The 20,868-nt window shown below is 47.0% G+C and overlaps 1 protein-coding gene across 5 annotated transcripts in view; it reads right to left on the bottom strand.

Moving 5' to 3' along the window:
- Asap2 (ArfGAP with SH3 domain, ankyrin repeat and PH domain 2) overlaps positions 1-20,868 on the bottom strand; it is a 171,099-nt gene that overhangs the window by 22,167 nt on the left and 128,064 nt on the right. For all 5 annotated transcript variants that reach the window (XM_031356927.1, XM_031356930.1, XM_031356928.1 and 2 more), the window contains 5 exons: positions 19,538-19,671; positions 10,943-11,037; positions 5,381-5,570; positions 3,015-3,100; positions 739-854 (listed from right to left, as the gene is read on the bottom strand). In XM_031356927.1, coding sequence (XP_031212787.1) covers positions 739-854; positions 3,015-3,100; positions 5,381-5,570; positions 10,943-11,037; positions 19,538-19,671 — 621 coding nt within the window. The remainder of the gene's footprint in view (positions 1-738; positions 855-3,014; positions 3,101-5,380; positions 5,571-10,942; positions 11,038-19,537; positions 19,672-20,868) is intronic.

Genomic DNA, 20,868 nt, shown 5'->3' with positions numbered 1-20,868 from the left:
CTCAGAAATCCGCCTGCCTCTGCCTCCCAAGTGCTAGGATTAAAGGCGTGCACCACCACCGCCCGGCTTCTTCTTTCCTTTTTTAAAATTCAGACAAGGGCATCTCTATAGCTTTGGTTTGTTGGAAGTCACTGTAGAGACGAAGCTGGCTTCCAACCCTAGTGATCAACCTAGTGAGCAATCCTCTGGCTTGCTCAGTTTTTATAAGTGTGGCTTTTGAGCAGGATGCCCCGGGTTTTTTTTTTGTTTGTTTTTTTGTTTTTTGTTTTTCTTCTACTTTTTTGTTTTATTCCATAGTTCTTCAAATACTTCCCCAGGACCCAACCACACCTGGATGGCTCCGAGTAAACTGCCTTGGCAGTGGAAGACCCACAACTGGGGAGAACAAAGGCCAGGCAGGATTAGGATCTGTTGCAGGCCCTGCAAGAGGGAGCAGTGACCAGCACCTCCTCAAAGAAAGATCTAGCCTGGTCTCAGAAGGTGAGCCAAAAATTGCTACACAGCTGATCTAGAACCACCCAGCCGCAAGGCCTAACCTCATCTTTCCTAAAGTGTGCAGGTTAGGCCAAAGGGTAGACAGTAGGCTGAGCCTTTCAACAAGCAGCTCTACAGGACAGGTAGGGAGAGGCACTCTTTTCAGTGTGAGAAAGGCTCCTAAGAACAGAAGCGAAGAGCTGCAGAAAGCAGGCGGAGGGGGCCAGCAGAGCCTCGAGCGCCCGGCACACCCACGTGGCTTACCTATCTCTATAGAGGCCTTCCCTCGCAGGAGGAGCTTCAGGCACTCGGCATTGTCCGTCAGGCAGCAGTAGTGCAGCGCCGTGCTGCCCTTGCCAGTCTGCTTATCCAGGTTCCCACTGCTCGGAACACAGGACAGAAAGAAGATAAATCAGTCATAAGCCAGAGGGCTGAGAACAGTCCTGCAGACTATGGGAAGCCATGTGAGTTAGCAGTATGCGATTTACCTAAGTTATCCCCACAGTGAGTGGGCCCCAGACTAGCTAGCTAGCAATAAGGCAGCCAGGAAGCAGCCCCACTGAGAGGATACAAGGAAGACAGAGAAGACCAATGGCGGTTGGATTGCTGCAGAGTCTGGGTAAGAGCAGTGATTTGTAACCCTTTGGTAGTCAAATGACCCTTGCCCGGGGATCGCCTTACCACCATCAGAAAACACACATATATTTACAAAATTATAACAGTAGCAAAAATTATACTTATGAAGTAGCAACAAAAATCATTTAATGTTGGGGGTCACCACATGAGGTGTCACAACACTAGGAAGTTTGAGAGCCACTAAGCTAGAGAGGACACCTTGGAATAATCTCAGTGTCTCTCTTCTCTTCTCTCTTGCCCTGAGGTACCAAGAGCACCAGGTCCACCATTCAGTCTATACAACTGGCCCTGCCTGTGACCCTGGAGAACTAGCAAACTTTTCATTTTCTTTTTTATATTATTTTGTTTTATACATATAGATATTTTGTCTGGGCATCACGTGTATGCCTTGTACCAATGGGAACCAGAAGAAGTCGTTGCATTCCCTAGGACTGGAAGTGTAGCTGGTTATGAGCCACCATGTGGGTGCTGAGAATTGAAGCCACGTCCTTTGGAAGAGCACCCAGTGCTCTTAGCTGCTGAGCCATCTCCCCAGCCCCCTTCATCACGCTCCCACCAGGGAAGGGAATGCTACGGTTCAGTTTGGTGTCCCAAGGCTCTTGCAAGCCTGCTAGCCCTAGGACAGCCCCCTGAAAGTGAGTGAAGGGGGACACTTCTGAAGGCTTTTACATGTTCTTCTACCATAAAACAAGACTAGATTACTCTAAACCAAGTTGCACTAAGGTGCATGTGTTCCACATACATGGTAAAAGCAATCGTCCTCCGAAGTCACACCACCGCCAATAAAGAACTGGGGCTTTGTATCCACAGGCAGACAGATGGGAACAGAAGTGTCCTGGGTTTGGTACCCACTGCTCCCAGCAGAAGGACACCGGCTGCCTCATTGTCAGAAGGACCACCTTGCCTTGCCTTGCTTGGTGCAGGACTGAGGAAGTTCAAGCACTTACCCCAAACTGCTTCCTAACCCGATGCATCCTCTTATCGCTATCTACCTTCTATCGTAGAAGGAGGCAAATCAGGTTCCTGATCCAGGAGAGTTTATGTGGAAGCAGATACAAATCGGCTACTTATCAAATGTCCATGAAACCAGCATTCCACGTCAGACCCTGGGCTGGGCTCAGAGGAGAGAGTCTAATTGACTCAACCCTGAGTTCTGTGAACCTGGGCTTCACTAAGACCTGCAGGTCTTAGGGCTGACTATCCTGCAAGTCTCTCCTACTCTCCAGCTGTTTCTTCACTCCATTGCCCGGGGAATGACAGGGAAGGGCAGAGGTCAGGAATATAAACCATCCCTCCCCTGTTGTTGCCACATCAGAACTTCCCATTGCATTTTCAGCATTTAACCAGCATCCTCTGTCCAACACAGCCAACCCCAGCCACGATCAGGGAGTCACGGTACAGGCCGAAAAGTCTTAGCATGTGGCTTGCAGTCACCAGGCAGGTGTGCAAATAGATGCAGCACACACCGAACCACTCAGAAGGCTGTTTCTAGTCAATGATTGCAAGTGGCCTCTCAACCCAAAGGGGAACAGCCTTCACTGAGTTCTGATGGACAATTCCTGGCTTAGGGCTGGGGCTATGCATCTCTATCCCCTCATCTCCCTCTGCTACAGAGATGCTGTGTAGGGACTGATATGGGAAAGACCCACCCATCCCCATGGCTTGGAATTGAGCAGCAATGGTTCCGAGGAGTCTCTCTTAGACTCTAGATCATGTAGGTATCACGAAGGTCTTCTGTTCTTAAACTCTGGGGCTTTTCTAGGAAACTCCCATAATTCACATTTAAGCCTGAGATATGTGCATCCTGGCAACAGAGCCCAAGTAGTGGAGACAGTATCCGGTCCCCTCCTCAGAAGCCTGAGAGAACCAGAATGAAGGCCTCTGCTTGTTTTTGAGACACCCACCTGTTCTGGACCAGGAAGTCTACAATGTGAAGGGAAGTCCGGTCCACAGATCTGACTGCAAGATGGAGGGCTGTCTCATCTGGCTCCTGAAATTCAAACCAAGACATTTGGAATTCCAGTGGTGTCTTTCAATCACCAGAACCACTGAGGTGAAATAGCACCTGTCCCTTCCAAAAGCCTTTACACCTTCCCACCCCACCCCAAAACATTCTACGATACAGAGTGGTCACTTTTTAATCTCCACGGCAAAAGGCGTATGTGGTGGTTTGACTGAGAATGGCCTCCACAGGCTCATGTGTTTGAATACTTGGTCCCCAGTTAGAGGAACAATCTGGAAAGCATTAGAAAGTATGGCTTTGGTGGACAGGGTGTTCTATTGGGTGTGGGCTTTATGGTTTAAAGGTTTGTAACATTCCCAATCTGTCTGTCTGCCTGCCTGTCTGTCTGTCTCTGTCTTATGGATATGTCTTAAGATGGAGATCTCAGCCACTTCCCAGCACCAGGCCTGTCTGCCTGATGCCACGCTCCCCACCATGATGATCATAGATTCTAACCCATCGAAACCGTAATCTCCAAATAAACACTTTCTTCTACACGTAGCCTTGGTCATGGTGCCTTATCACAGAAACAGAAAAGTAATTAGGACATCATAACTCTCCATCCCTCCCTACTCATAGGAAGTAAGAAACGCTGGGGATTTCAAGCCATTTCAATTGTGTCCCCATCTCTATGTCACCACCAGGTGAGTGGGTCAAAAAGTAGAAGAAAACAGTCAAAACACAGAAGGCATGAAGAGGGCGGCTGCCTCCTTCTTCACTTGTCCTGCCTGATCAGTCCTCTGGCACATGCTGCTCTAGACATGGGGCTACTAGGGCTGTCCTGAGAGAGAATGGAAATGACACTGGCTAATGCTTAGGAATAGCCTGTGTCACCAGGAGAAAATGGTGTCACCTTACAATGTCCACTCAAGGGATGTAGCTTAGCCTAGAATTCTCGATCCAAACATGAAACCCTACCTAGTACCCCACCATACAGGATGTTGAACCTCATCCTGAGACCAGGAGCTTCTTTGGACCTGGACTGTGTGCCCATGGGGACGCAATCAGGAAGGCCAGGAGACTAGACAGCTCCTTAGGTACCAACAGTATAACACAGACATGATCCCAAGAGCAACATCTGGAGACCGGAGATGCTCTACCCATCCCTTCGGGAGGACACTCAGAGTGTAAACTACAAGATGGCCCTTTCCACAGCACTCCTCAGCATGGCCTCAGAGATGCTCTGGACTAGCTTCCTACATAACGAGAGGCTAAACCTGTTTATGGTAAGGATGGTCTTCTCGGGGTTCCAGGCATCTGGGAATGTCTTCCCTTCCACCTCAGATGGGTGTTCCTTCAACATCTGGCATTACACTTTTGGCTTAAGACTAAACCAACAGGGCTAAAGAGACAGCTCTGCAGTTAAGAGACTTGCTGCTCTTACAAGGACTCATGTTCGGTTGCCAGCATCCATACTGGGAGGCTCTCAGGGATCTGACACCCTCTTTTCACCTCATGTGGTGCATATATACACTCAGGCACATACACACAAAATTAAATTAATCTTTTCCTTTTTTTTTTTTTTAAAGAACAAACCAAAATACAAAGGTTCAGTTTGAAAGGAGTTAGTCTAGGTGTGATGGTGTACAAGAATAATCTCAGTACCCAGGAAGCTGAGGCAGGGGTATTGCTAGCAAAGTGAGACTTTTTCAAAAAAGGGGTGGAGGTGGGTAGTAGGCCCTGTTGTATAGCAGTGGTTGTAGTTAATCACGTATTTGAATCATACATCCAAAATAGTAGATTTGAAATGTGTCCATGACAAAAGATCAGTATATGAGGTGATCTGTACTGTGGTCATTCCATGATGTGAATATCAAAATGCTGTGCTGCACATCATAATAACATTGCATATGAATGGGTTGCGCATCCAGAATGCAGGTCATAAATCCTAAATTTGACAAGCAGAAAATTCCACACCCCAGCTCTGATGATGGCTAAATGGAGGCATGCTGACAATATTGTACAAAATCACTTCTGTGTGTGTGTGCGCGCGCGCGCGTGCATGCATGTGCGTGCCTATGGGCAACACGAGCCATCTCTAAGCTCTCACCACATATCAAGTATCTCAACACCTAAAAACCTACCCCAAATTACAACACTTGTGGTCCAAGCAGTTATGATAATGTATGTTCAACCTATACATTTATTTACCATTAAAAGAAAGCATACACCTATTTCTCCCCAGGGAGTGATAGGACATGGAGAATAACTTGCTACACACATCCCTTATCCTACCCCTCACTTCCCATCCTTTGCAGCCCCTCTTACATGCCCATTGGCCAGTGGGATTTTCTCTGTCAGGTCCACACCATCAGCATAAGCTTGGAGTAACCCAAAAATGTCTCTGGTCTTGACGGCTTCGCAGAGGCTGTGGAGCTTCGCCGTGGTGTCTGCATGCTTTTTTCGTGCGTATCTCCTCTCCATGTACTTGGCTGTGATGTAGTCCTTCCTTGCAATCCTGAAACCAGACATGACACATGGGTCAAACACTGAGAATCTCTGTCCATCCATGCAGTCCATCATCTACAACTCTTGCCTAGGCCTCTTGGGGCCCTGTGGGTACCTTCCTTAAGTAGTGGCATGTCTAGGTTCCCGTAAAAGAGGTACCAAAGCTACCTAGCAGTCCCAGGACTCACCCAGTTATAAGGACAGAGGCCAGATGTGTAGGTTTTTTTTACATTCTTCTAGGTGCCTGCTGTTGTCTTCTTCCATAGCCCTGAGCGCTCCCTCAGCATGTTACAGTTCCCACACCTAACTCATCCATGTATTTGCCTGGCTTGCTCACATCCCTCTACCTACATGCTGTCACTTTAGTTCCTCCTGCAGGTCCCAAGCCCCTTCTTCAGACAGGCTGGTCACCCTGACCTGCTCTCTGTTCTGGCTCTCCCTAGTACTTTGTCTGTCTTCCTATTTACCTGATAGCCACATCTGCACCCTGCCCTTTGTAGTCTTCATGGCTGCCTTAAAGGGGGCAGGGAATTAGAGCAAACTAAGTCACAAAGATGTCAAGTCCTCAAATCACAGGGGTCCTATGCAACAGACACTGGGGTTCAGGAGTGTGTGGGTCTACTTAGCATTTTGAAACACAATACTGACATCCTTCCTAGGGAAAAATGGATGGGGGCGGCTCTCCATCACCCAGCTGGGGCCTGCAGCACAGGTACTGTAAGATGCAGACAACTACATTCCTAGAAGCTGGCACCAAGCCAAGAGCCCACGTGGCCTGTCATCTCCAGGAGGAGAGGAATCAGAGAGGAAAACACCCAGGCCTACACTTCACCAATCTTGATTGTACCAGCTCTAGCTACGATTTGCTCCCACATATTCTGTCTGTCGTCCCAGCTATGCTGCAGGGAAGCCTGTTCCTGCAGTAGCAGTTGTAGATTTCCTAAACCCACCTCCAGTCTGTTAGACAACCTGCCGGAGCCCTCTGGGAGCAGAACACACAGAAATGAAGCTTGTTTAACTGGGGGACCCTGGAGAGAGTCATTCAACCCAGGATGGAGGTCCCTGGCTTCTCCTCTAGAACAGACCACAGCAGGAGGGCAAGCATACTAAGTCACTTCAGTCAGTCTTCATGCTGCTTGCGTATAGTTCCAATCTGCAGAGAGTTCCTGGTCTGCCTTGAGGCTCAAGCCTTAATGTAGCACATCAACCTGTCCACAAGATGCTAAGTGTCACAGAAACAGTCTGATTCACTGATCCCTACAGTACAGCTAAACACGCTGAAGCCGTCAGGAAAAATAGGTAGCTTCCTGAGCCCACTGGCAAAGGCACTGGCGCCAAGTTCAGAGCTGGAGATCTTTTCCAGTGTGGGACTTTGAAGAATTACCAAACCACAGTGGGATAGCCTTCATGGGGAACTTACTCCAGTCCTTAAACTCTATAGGCTCTGGTGACCGGATAGTTGTCAAGCTGTGTGCACTTTCAGTAACCGATGTGGGACACTCTGTGACTCCTGACAGACAAGGGTGTGGTAGACACAGCTAAGTTCCTATACTTATCTATTTACTTGGGGGTGGGGACTGAACCCAGGGCCACATGTATGTTAGGCACAATCTCTCTGTCACTGGAAGGACATCCTCAGTTCTTGTTTTCAAGACCTGCTTTGTTTTATGTGTATGGGTGTTTAGCCTACACGTATGCATGCCTGCTGCCTAAAAGGTGGGACAAGGGCTTTGGATGCCCTGGTAATCCACTCTACAGGTGCTGAGTTCTCAACTCAGGTCACCTGCAAGAGCAGTGTGCACTCTTAACCACTGAGCCATTTCACCAGCCCTAAGCTCTGTTTTGTTTGTTTGTTTTGTTTTTTATTTAAAAGGTCTTACTATATAACCCAGGTTGACCTCAGATTCCCTATTCTCTTGCTTCAGCTTCTAAAGTGATGTGATTATTCTTTCTTTCCTTCTTTCTTTTTTCTTTCTTTTTTTATTTTTTTGTGGGTTTGTTGCTGTTGTTTTAAATGGATATTCATCTGTCCTGGGCTCTGAGTCCCCTGATAGTGGTTCCAAGCCAAACATGGGATAGATCTCTGTAACCCACTGTGACCCCTGGTGGCATCGAGAGAGACTGTGCCATTTAGTGTGTTCTCAGCTTTTTTTTAATGTATAGACTGTGTAGAGAAAAGCAACGGGAGACCACAGACTGATCCATCTGGCGTTGTTGGGGGTGGAGGGCTTCCTGCTGCCTCTTCAGAGACAGTCTGCCTCTATGAGCAGATGCTATCTGGCCTCTGGGTGGCCCAGTCACACGTGCTCTCTGCCTCCATTCCCAACTGGGGCTTCACAGGGCCATCAGAGGGTGCATTTGGTTTCCCCTTCAGCATATGGCTAAAGATGGTGTGTGCTTACTCCAAGCTGCAAGCAGCTCACTCAATCAAATCTAGAAATAAAATCTTTGCTGAATGAAGCAGGCATAGAGCTGGGGCTATTTATGTGATTTGTTGAGCCATTAAATATTTACGGAACCACTACGAGCAACATACTGTGGGGGCAAATACAGAAAATGAGTGAAATACAATTTGCAGAACAATATGTGAAAACCCAAGTATACTGTAAAGTGTGATGGAGTGTTACAAGAAAGAGGCAGCTGCTGGAAGCACACTCACGCAATGAATTTTCTTCTTTTATTTGGGTGCGAGGAGCCAGATTAAGGGTCTCCCTATGCCACCCATGCTAGCCTTGAACTCACTATGTGTCCCAGGTTAACCTAGAACTCACTGTATAGTCCGGACTGGCTTCAAATGCACAATCCTCCTACCTGAACCTTGCCACTGCAGAGGGATTACAGTCATGAACCACCATGCCTGCTCATGCAGTTTATCTCACCTACAGAATGACCGTGAGAGGCTTTTCACCCCTGTAATAGCCATCCACCCTCAGTTCTGAGGAAACGGAGTATAAACTTCCTTGTGAGAGTATCAAGGTGTGTGTGTGTGTGTGTGTGTATGTTTGTGTATGTGCATGAGTGTGTGTGTGTGTGCGCGCGCGCACGTGCATATCTGTATGTGCACGTGTGTGTATGTGCCTCTGAACTGACTGAGCCCAGGTGTTGAGAAATGGAATTCAACGTTAGAATCAATTGCCCCTCAAATAGATGCCCCATTTCATAAGGAATCTTGCTAGATTTTTAAAAAAGATTTACTTGTTTTTAGATGTCTGAGCATTTTGTCTGCCTGTACATATGTGCACCATACACATTCCTGGTGCCTGCAGAGGCCAGAAGGCATTAGGTCCTCAAGAACCAGAGTTCTGAATTGCTGAAGCCATCATGTAGGTGCTGGGATCTGATCCCAGGTCTTCTGCAAGAGTAGCAAGTGCTCTTAACAGCGGCACCATCTCTGTAGCCGCTAATCCCTGTACTTAAAAGAAGTATTTGACTATACCTTTGTTTAAAGCCGACTGGTATTGTAGCATTCCAGAAGACTGGCACCGCAGTGAGACAAACCACCAGAGAAAGCCAGCATCAAGCAACAGCTGTCACTAAACATGCCATAGTGGACCATGACATTTCCTTCACAAGATGGGGTCCTCCAGTGGTCCAGTAAGGCACTGTGCACCCGTGGGTCATAAGAGAAGCTTAAATTGCAAGGGATCCTCTTTTCTCAAAGGCAGCCAGGGTACTTGCATGGATTCTGTTGCTAATACCATTCAAGACTCAGTGCGAGTCATCTTTCTAACCTCCCCAGTGCCTCTTTGAGGTGGTCAGCATGCTCTTCCTTTTTATTATAGAAACTGAGGTTTAGATTCAGATGACAAAGAACCTGCTCCATTCTGTAGTCTAAACTGCGGGCTCCTAAAGCCTCTCCAGGGCAGATCTGAAATGAGCAGCTTCATATAAAGGACGATACTTTATAGCCATGTTATCCAGTCTCTGAGAGACATCACAAATGCTTGCTTACTATAGGATGCAAACATAAACTGACATAGGCAAATACCTACAAGCGGCTGGCCTAAGACATTTGACGCCCAAGACAGCCAACAACGGACAAGTCTCCTGCTTGCCCTCCAGAATGTCTCCATGCCTGCAGTGAATCAGAGTACAAGATAATACAGGTCCTGCACTTCTGCTGCCTCAGTTTCCCAGAGAGCAGTTTCAAAAATCCAACTGTTCTGCTTTACACGGGCTCTGCACACCATCACCATCTGTCAAGCTGCTCTTAAAGATTCTGTTCCATTTCACTCAGTCTCCTTTAGGGCAACCCAAACTACTAACTCAGTTTTGGGCCTAGCCCAGTGAAATGTGGCCCGGCTTACAGACTGCAGAACTTCCTTTTCTATTCTATTCTATTCTATTCTATTCCATTCCATTCCATTCCATTCCATTCCATTCCATTCCATTCCATTCCATTCTATTTTCTCTATTCTCTCCTCCACTCTCCTCTCCTCCACTCCACTCCACTCTATTCTCGTTTCCTTCTGCTGACATGCTGCTCAAACACAGGTGTTTGCTTGCTGGCTGGCAGACCTGACCCATCTGCTTCATTTTGCATCATTCCCTGCAGGCACACCAACCCAAGCCCTCCTGAGGGCAGACAGGCCATTTGTTTTGTTTTGTTTTTCTTTTTGTTTTTTTGTTTTTTGAGACAGGGTTTCTCTGTATAGCCCTGGCTATCCCAGAACTCTTTAGGCCAGGCTGGCCTTGAACTCAGAAATCCACCTGTCTCTGCCTCCCAAGTGCTGGGATTAAAGGCATGCGCCACCGCCTGACCAGACAGGCCATTTTAAGAATCAGGGATGAAGTCTGAGGGGCAGGATGCGCTTCCCTGTTTACCTCCTGAAGCCCAGTGTGGTTGATAGAGTTGGTAGGGAATCCCTGTTGTACATGCTCCATCAATGGGACAGCTGGAGTCCCAGTGAGGGACAACAGCTCCTCAGTTACAGTTTGTAGCAATGGTAAAACACACAGAGGTTTTCTGGAGGAGTCGACAGTTTGTACAACTGGAAGGAGGACACTGGCAAAGGAATGGTGCATGGTCACCTATCTGTGAGGGCCGGGCATAATTCACCATGTTAGAGAAGTGGGCAGAAAGGAAGAACAGTGGCAGGGGGCCCAGGGGTCCACGGCAGCAGTGAGCAGGACTCACTGCAATGCCCTTCTCCCATGCAGAGTAGTTGCTAATAACCCTACTGTCTTCTGTGTCCAATCCCTAACAAAACCAGCCATGCCACATTTCTACACACAGAAATGACTAAGGATGAAAAAATCAAAATGAAAACAAATGAACAACTTTAGCCAGTAGGAATCAACAACTGACACACCCTCAGACCTGTTCCCCTGTTTACAGGGCTCAGGCCAAGGTGAAATGAGAACACCCAGCCTGATACTCACATGTCACTGCCTGGGTTGGGCTTGACTGGGTCCTCAGATGGTAGGCAACACTCCATGATTTCATTAAAGCCCGCATTCCCGATATTCTTGGCAAGCTGCAAAAACAGAAGTCTATTTCAGAGCACTCAATTATTAATACCCTCCACTGCTGTCCATTATTCACAATCTGATGATTTATTTAATGGCCACTAAGAAATAGTGCGATAAAGTGGTTTGCTTTTAATGAAAAGGCACAGAACGCAAAGCCCCATGGTATCAGTGCAGCATGATGACCTGGGGAGGATCTTGTGGAAAATGGACGCCAGTCACCACAGACTTGGAGAAGCAGGAATTTAATCCATGATGGTCTACATTCTCACCGGCCTTCCTGCAGAAATTCTTTCACCCACAGCCTTCCTCACACTAGCTGCGGGTGGTGTCACAGAGATTCATGGGACCAGGAGTTGGCCCTGGATGTGGGGGTTGTGGGTGAGATGGCCCTGACTCGTTTGCTGTGCGGTAGGGTTGCATAGGCCAGGGAGAAATCCCCTCCCCTCTCATTTGCCCTAACCACCAGTGGCAGGCAGGAGAGCTGGTTCCTGCCCCTCACTTGCTACAGCACTCGGGGGAATGGCCGGCCCTGTCTCTTGAGTCTGCTGAGCAGTAGTACAGACCAGGTTGAGATACACTTCTCCACTCCCCCATTCTGCACCACCTATGGCAGGTAGGAGAGCTAGCCCCAGGGTCATGAGAGTGTTGAGGGTGGGAGAATTAGCCATGTCCCCCACAGGCTACAGCACTCTGGATGGTAAGTAGGCTCTGCACCTAGACTGGTGGGACTGGGGGAGGGGTTTGCTGGAGACCTGGCCTATGGGTGTGATAGCTGGAGAGTTGGGGTGGCTGAGCAGCTCAGACTCCTCTCAGGCCCAGAATCGGGCTTTGAATTGGCCCACCCCAGCATTCACTCCACCGATGAACTGCTGGAGTGCGTGAAGGGGCTGGTCCTACCCAAAGGATCTCCATGACACAGGGAAACAACAGAATATCTGAGAGGAGTCCCAGTGAGGTTCCAGTGCTGATAGTGTAGCAGAAGCCAGAGGCCTCATATCAGACCAATGAATCATTGCAATGAACATTAGCAAGCAAAGAAGAGTGGACCAAAGGGAATACTGTGAGAAACACTGTGACACACTGCAGCTTTTACAACAAGAGTTTTTCTCTTGGAGGATGGATATGAGGGGAGGAGGAGATTGGTGGAAACTCTTGGCAAACTGAAACACTAGCATCACACAAGACATCCAGGTGACCTCCAGATGTGCCTTCTGACTTTTCTGTACCTTCTCATCTGATAATCACCAAGTACCACTATGTCAGGCACAGTTCCACCTTGATAACATGGCAGTTGGTGTTTGCTGAACAAAGCCAGGAGCTCCTTCAGAGCAGGGACATCTCCACCTCATCCCAAGCACAGAGCTCAACACTTACCCTCAAAGAGCTTCCAGGACAGATTCCTGCCACTGCTGCTTCCTGACTCTCAAGTCAGAGTTTTAAATATTTCCCAAAACACTGGTAAGGGCGCATCTTGCACAGGGATCGGAAAAAACAGATTATTTAACTTCATCGGAAACACAGTGAGTGACTCAATGTCAAACTTCTTAGCTAGACTGCCTATGCAGACAAGGGGTGCCAGGAAAGGGTCTGAAGGTGTGGCTCTCGGATGGGTCTGGTGTGTCTTTAGGAATGACGACAAGCTTAAGCTCACCTCCAAAAAAAAAAAACGTCAGAAGTCACCCCAGTGCCTCCTAGTCTGCATTGAGTGGAGTGGGGGATGGGAGGAGAAAATTCACCAGGAATCAGAACGCTTCCTTCTGCTCAGATCTGGCTGGCTTAGCTGGGACAGATGGTCCAGGGAGCCACCACATCTGTATGTCACATGCATATACATTCAAAACTGGAACAACTTGTCACCTCCTCATATATCTGCTAAGACCCAGTTTATAAAGTAACCTACAGGGAACCACTTGGAACCATCGAGAGAGTCAAAGCCCAATAAGCTGGAGGCCACGGGATCCTACTGGGAAACACAGGGCCAGCAGACCCCTGAAAAGCAATGCTTGGAAGGGGGAGAGCAAGTACTGACCGGAGCTTTGGCATCAAGAGCTGTCACTGTCACCTGAAGGAAGTGTGGATGTGGTGAGTGAAATTTGAGCTATACTGGCCAAGGAAGAAAGCCAGAGTGTTCACTGGTACAGGTCTCCCTGTCTGGGGTCTGGGTTCCAGGGCCCTAGAGATGAGAAATGTGAGGACGCCCAGTTACATCCTACAGATGACTTCTAATTCCTAAGACATGGAAGGGCCACGTAAATCACAGGGAGCAAGAACAAGAAAAGTCTTCATGTGTCCAATATGGGATAAAACCTTGGTAGGCTCAGCTACTTAGCAGGTGAACAAAGAATGCTCACGGGTCAAGGAGATGGAGGGTCTTCAAGAGACTTAGCAGCAGGGTGCCTCTCTTCATCCACGGGCATATGGGACAGGTTTCAGGGTGAGGAAAATTCAAATTTGGGGTTTCTTTTAATAACTCCTAGAATACCTTTTAATATTATCTTGGAGGGGGGAACATTTACTTTATGTATATGAGTATTTTGTCAGCATGTATGTGTATGTACCACAGGTGTTCAATGACCATGGAGTTCAGAAGAGGGTGTCAGATCTCCTGGAAGTCCAGATGGTTGTGAGCTACTGTGTGGGTGCTGGGGACTAGACTCAGGTCCTCTCAAGGGCAACAAGTGCTCCTCAACACTGAGCCAGCTCTCCAGCACCCATTTTAAATAATCTCAACTTGAGGTTAGTTGGATTTATAGGTTGTAAAACCACCGACACAGACAGCCAACTGAATATGAGTTAAGGCAGTGGAATTGAAGCCTCAACTCTTCATATGTTGCTTTATAAACACAAAATGAGCCTTTCATGGACCTGAGCTTCCTCAGTTGTTCTGGGCATTGGGCATGAGCCAAATAGTTGAACAAAAGAGACAAATTGATAAAATAAACAAAATTAAAAAAAAAAAGAGGAAGAAAAGGAGGAGGAAGAGGAAGAGGAGGAAGAGGAGGTGTTGGAGGTGGCAGTAGCAGTGGGGCCAGGGACATGGCACAGTGGATAAAAGCATTTGAATTTTGAACTGACAACCTGACTCTGATCCCTGGAACTCGTTAAAGCTAGAGGTGCTGGTGTGCATCTGTAATCTCAGCACCCCTATGGCAAGATGGGAGGGGCAGACATTAGAATTACCTAGAAGCCCATGTGCCAACTAGGCTAGAATATACAGACTGTCAGAAACAAGAACAACCCTTATATCTCAAGGGTGGAAGATAAAAACAGACTTCCGAAAGTTGTCCTGCGACCTCCACATGCACACGGTGTCACACACATGCCTGTATACAAACAATAAAACATGAAAAAAAAAATGTAAAGCAGCACAATGTTGGAGGTACGGCAAAGAGAAGTTCCTATTCACCCCTGAGAGAGCCCAAGTCCAGGCCTGCTCATGGCCAAGAAGACTCTGTGAGGATCACACATGTGCCCAGAACAGATAAACGGGTCTTTACAAATCTTCAGCAGCTGCCTAAGTAGGGCATGAAGCTACAACAAGGCCTGAGGTTTTGTTTAGACACTGGTTTTAGAGTTTGGGACTGGCTGGAGCAACCTTCCTGTTTCCTTTTTCCATGGGGAGAGAAATCAATCTTTTCTTACCTCTCTGTCCTCTCTTGAGGACAGAAACCAGAAGAGAGGGAAGCAAGACTTCTCTGAAGTCTCTCAGGTCCTACAGTGTGCCACAGGGGTCACTACACTGAGGCCTGCTCTTCCTCTAGGCTTGGTGCCCACAAGCTGCCCAGTGGAGTTGAGACTACCACATAGTTTCTGTACACAGGCACCACACAGCCATCTGGGCCTCTGCCAACTACACAGAAGTCTAGATCTGTTCTGCTTTACCTTAGCTTCTTCCCTGTTTACCCCCAGTTCTGTTCCAGTAGGGATGGAAGGCCTGAAGACACACCATGTCCTTTGACACACATGTGCATGAGGGCCCAGAAAACATAGGAGGGGTGACTAGTACAGGCAGAATCAAGAAATGCTGGGGGCTTAACAAGGGCGGGGCATGAACGTTGAGAAGGGAGTTGACACGCCTACCATCTATGTAGACCTTGCCACTTCTCTAATGTGTCTGACAACATACACAGATACTTGGGAACTTGGTTTTACTTGTAGGTAAAAACAGCTCAGTGTTGTGACTTACAAATGGGTTTGCACACAGCCTGTGGCGTCCAAGGATCTTTAAGGTATTACATGTGCATGATGTGAGCAAGTTTCTCAAACTCTGAGTCTCACTTAGGCTAGAGAAAAAATATGCACACAGATGCACACACACAAACACACACACACACACACACACACACACACACACACACACACACACACACACACATATAGAGCCCCCTTCCCCCAACATGCCATGCCAATGCCTAAAGCCCAAACATGATTCATGGATGGCAGCTGACTGTAATTTCTCATAGCCCTAAGCAACTGCAGTCACTACCCAGAGTGGCTTAGTTGAGTGTCAGCAAAATGCCAGTGCTGCAAAGCAGTTCCCAGGGCTTGAGGCTGCGGCTGACCAGCTCCGAGGTCTGACAGTGCAGTAGAGAGAGACCTCAAGAGACAGCTGAGTCAGCTAACCAACTCCCTGGGCTCCCTGACATTCCTCCAACGTGACGGAAGACTTTGACATTCAACTGCTTTTTCCCCCTTTATTCTGTTCAGACAGGGTCTCACTCTGCAGCCCAGGGTGGCCCTGGGACCCACTGAGCAGCACAGGCTAGTCTCAAGGTAACAGCAATCTTCGTTTTTAGCCTTCCAAATTTTGAGATCACAGGCATGAACCACCACATTCCACTCTAAATTAAACTTCAGAATGCTGAGGTTTTCTTTACTAACTTCAAAGATGCTAGTGAGATGGATCACATGATACCAGTACCCTACTAGGTAATAGAGTTTTCCAGGTGATATCCCCCCATACCCTCCCAAAAAAGCTTCTTATAGTGTTCTTCAGTATTAAGGAGAAAATGCATTTTTTTTTTTAAAACCCAGGCTTATCATAGGTTTCTGGAACCAGGTTCATTGAAGCTCTAAGCCAGTGGTTCTCAACCTTCCTAATGCTGTGACCCTTTAATCCAGTTCCTCCTATTGTAGTGACCCCAACAATAACATTACTTTCAAAGCTACTCTTGACTGTAATTTTACCATTATAAACCTAATGTAAGTACCTGATATGCAGATAGTCTTAGGCGACTCCTGTGAAAGGGTCATTTAACAGCCCCAAAGGGGTCACCACCCACTGCTCTAAGCCTACCAGAGTGTGGAATGCTAAAGTGGCTGGTGGGCAAACCTCCCCAAAAGAATCTAACAAACCATCCACCCGCTTGTGTTCCATTTCACTGAACGAGAAGTGATTTTAAAAGCGGGCAGTGGGGAGGACTACTAGCCAGCCATCTTCAAAGATGCTGCCTAGGTCTGACCCGTCAACAAGGAAAGTGTGCTTTGAAACAACCACACATTAAAATGGAGAAAAGAGCCAGGGTACAGCATCAGGGAAACTCTGCAAACCAGGAAACAATCCACAGAACTGAGCAAAGGGCTCCTTTGGAGAGGAAAACAGTGCAGTCCTGTTGGAGAACAGGGGTAGGCAACCATTGATCTCCCATTGAAAGACATGACGCCAAAGAGAAAATGGAAGTGAGCTCAGGTCCTGCTCACGCACTGGCTGTTTCTTTCAAGTCATTTTAAAAGTCTCGGCTTGCCAACAACAGCAAAACGGGGAAACTGGAATTGTACCGTATAAAATAAGAGAGTGAAGGGGCACCCCATGGAATGACACAAACACCTGAGATGCTGGTCCCACTCAAGGACGGAATCCAGACTATATAACAAGCTTGAAGAAGTTGTCAGAATGAACACAGATAGGTCGTCCTGACTTGTGGGCAGAGGACCAAAGACACAGAACAGCAAATGGGTACAAGACAAATGCTCAGCGGCACCAGCTGCAGCAACACACGAGCAAAAACCATTACCTCACATCAAGAAGCCTTTATCAAAAACTTCAAGGTGGGGTGGAGGGATGGCTCAGCGGTTAAGAGCACTGACTGCTCTTCCCAAGGTCCTGAGTTCAAATCCCAGCAACCACATGGTGGCTCACAACCATCCGTAATGACATCTAACGCCCTCTTCTGGTGTGTCTGAAGACAGCTACAGTGTATTTACATATAACAATAAATAAATCTTTGGGCTGGAGCAAGCAGGGCCGAAGTTCAATTCCCAGCAACCACACAATGGCTCAAAACCATCTGTACAGCTCTACAGTGTGTACTCATATATATAAAATAAATAAATCTTTAAAAAAAAAAAGCTTCAAGGCGAATGAAGGAAAAAGAATCATACAGTGTTGGTCTGAATTTATAGAGGTTTCTTTAAAAAAAAAAAACCAAAAGGTGCAGAGATGGCTCAGCAGTAAGAGCACCCACCGTTCTCCCAGAAGACCCAAGTCTTATCGCCAGCAGCCACGCCAGCTTCCTCTAAGCTGCCTGTAACTCCAGCTCAGGAGTAGCTGACGCCCTCTTCTGAAGCATCTCTCCAAGCCCACTTTTTGAGACATGTTTAAGAAGTCATTGTTGGAGCAGGGCTCTAACCAGCTCTTGAAAGCTAATTACTAGATGTCTAGGGATTCTGAGAGGCAGCTGTTAGACTCTGCTACTGTTAAAAATTATACTATGTAAATGCATGATAAATCATGTCAACAACTATGATATTAATATTCAAGGCTCATTATCTTGCTAGGCATGGTGGTTGGTGCACGCTCGAATTCTAGGCACATAGGATCTGAGGAAGAAGGAAGGAATTTGAGTTTAGGAATAACCTGCGTTACAGAGTGAGACCCTGTTCCAAATAAACAAATGAAGACAAATCTCATCATTTCTAAATTTTACTACATTTCACTGTTATCAGTGATTGGAGTTGCTTACATGCATTAGATTTATACGAAGAATGTATGCTAGAACACTGTTACCGAACATCCTTTTCCACCTCTACAGTCAGTAGTTAATAAGAGTAGTGTGAAGCTGCCCACGGTAGAAGCCTTTATTCCAGGAGAATAGGCAGGCTTTCATCAGGGACTCTTTGCTCCTCAGAGTTGGCTGTTGAATATTTGTTGGGCTCTGGATAGGGGCAGATGTGATGTTCACATACTTCCCACAAATACCAGTTTGTGTCCCGGGAGTCTCAAAAGTGAGTATGAGCTAAGACAGAGTAAAGGGAGCCTCACTTTTAGTGTGTTGCCTTAATGGATGCAGAACCTGGGTACACTAAAGTACTGTAAGCAATGCTTCCCATTGGTAGGTGGGGATAACACACCATGGATGCTGAGTTATAGAGATCAGATGAGCCAACACATCTATAAAGTGCTTCCAAAATAAGCCATTATTATCTCACTATACATCACTTGACATGTTCCTCCACTGTAAGCAGAGCAGGGAAGGCTGAAATTGCTGCAGTCCATCAATGTTTGCTGAGGTACGGTTTCCTTGAGAATTTAATATGGCCATTTAAAAACGAAGCCATAATAAGCCAACTTCCCCCGAGATGCTGTATACCTCAGAAATGTAAGCCAGTTATCTCAGCATACACATAACCAAGAACAGACTGGGAGGACTTGCTGAGTCTGTTTCATTTATAAGCTGTAAGGAACCAGGAACATTGCTGTCTGAGATGTCAGGATCCACGCTAGCTATTTCCCACTCCTGTCTTCCAAGATCGAACCAGGAATTCCTTGGAAAGACATGGGAGCTTCCCCAAGACAGCCAGAGGCATCAGGAATACAGACATGCTGGATTCAGAGTTGTCAAGATTTACTGCCCCATGGGCGGAACACTGACTGTGTGAATGGATGTGCTATCACGATTATTGCTCTTGACATTAAAATCAATGGCAGTCAATATCCGCTCACTACTTGCTACCCCGCACCCAATCCTCTTGGGAAAGACTTTTGAGCACAGCTTTCCAAATGGAAACCATGCACTCTGAAGTGTCCCCCAAAGCCTACACAAGCACATAACTGGCCTCATGACTCAGTCGGCCTGCAGTGTCAGGTACCAAAAGGTATTTCTCAAAACATGCTCCCACCTCCCCACCCCTCTATCACAAAGCATCCATATTACCAGTGACCCAAGGTCGGAAAACTATTTCAGGAAAGTGAGAGCAAAAACAGAAGCCAGTACTTTTCCTGAGAGGAACAATACAGATCAGGAAGACAATGGAGGCTTGAAGCAAGAAGCAGATAATGGTTTTGTTAGTAAACCATTTTTTTGCCCTTGGGTTTTGTGTTCCTTCCCTGGTAATGAAGGGGTGGAGGGGTGCCCAGCTATCACTCTGGAGATTTCAGAAGACTCCTACACAGCCTTGCGCATTTGCATTTTCTGCCTTTAGGAACAACATCACATAACAAGACACACCCTTGATCACTGGTGTCAGGAAGTCAGTAATTATCAATAAGTCTCTAAATCTAATTACCAGAAGCTCAGATGTTCCCAATACATCTAAAGTCAGAGATTGCATCCTGGAGTAATGAACCCCCAGTTCCCGGTGGATCCCAGAGCACTCGATGCAAGTCAGGATGCCCAGGTTGGTAGAGAGCCATGTCGGATCTGTCAAAGGAAAGGGAACACCATGAGCTTGCCATCAGAGGTCAGGAGGCAGAAGTTTCTCCATGCCAGGCTTTGAAGAGGAGCATTTTACCCTAGACCCAGCTGGCGCCCCTGGTCATCTAAAATCACACTAAACCCACAAGCAATGATAATGTGTCCTTCTTTTCCTTCCAAACACAAATGACTGAAAGTCACCGGGCCATAAGGCAGAGTGGAGGAGGAGCAGGACTCTCCAAAGCAGAGCACTGAGGGGACGGATAAGATCTCAGGATACCAACAATAACAAAATACACACCCCATGCCTGTGCTGTGCTGTGCTCAGGGTCTGGGTTGTGGTAATGATCAACTGTACTGTGAACATCTAAAGTTGGAGTACTTTTACATACTATCATCTCACTGAATGCTCAGGGCATGCTGCTAGCAGGTACAGAGCACATGGCCACCCTGCGTCTCCCAGAGTTCAAGCTACACATTTAAGTATCCTTGCAAGTGCTTAGCGCACAGTGTGGACCCAGTCAATACTTGACAGCAAATGCTGAACTTACAAAGCATTGAGATTAAGATGTATTGGAGCAGAATGTCTCCCGAGTACTTCTTGCTCCCTGAAATCCTCCACAGATAAACATGATCTTGCCCATGAGGTCATCACCAAGTTCTTTAAAAACTGTCTAGTTGTTAAAAAGTGGGAGTTGGGGAGAGGGACTGGAGAGATGGCCCAGTGACAAGAGCTCTTGCTGCTCTTGCACAGGACCAGAGTTCCATGCCCAGCACCCATGTGACTATTTACAACCATCTGTAAGTCCAATTCCAAAGAATCTGATGCCTAAACTGGCCTCTCTGGGCATTACACATAAACTCATTTGGACACATACACACAACTCAAGTAAGTAAAAACAAATAAATCATTAAAAGCATTATTGTGAACTGGGACTTTTGATCAGGGGTACAGTGCTTGCTCAGCATATGTAAAACACTAAATTCAATCCCCAGTACACATATGTACACACATGCACACTAACTGTACCCACATTAGTAAATATTACTAGCACCCACGTTTGCAGGTTCCTCAGTTATTTTGTGCACATCCTGCTTTGGGGAACAGTGCACATTCAGATAACATAGCACATTTCACACCATCTGTGCTTTCTTAGCATTTTACAGCAACCTTTCTCTCTCTCTCTCTCTCTCTCTCTCTCT

This window comes from Mastomys coucha, unplaced genomic scaffold (assembly GCF_008632895.1).
Source record: "Mastomys coucha isolate ucsf_1 unplaced genomic scaffold, UCSF_Mcou_1 pScaffold6, whole genome shotgun sequence".
NCBI lineage: Eukaryota > Metazoa > Chordata > Mammalia > Rodentia > Muridae > Mastomys > Mastomys coucha.
Note: the sequence above shows the minus strand (reverse complement) of the source record. Positions and strands in the feature narration are given on the sequence as shown.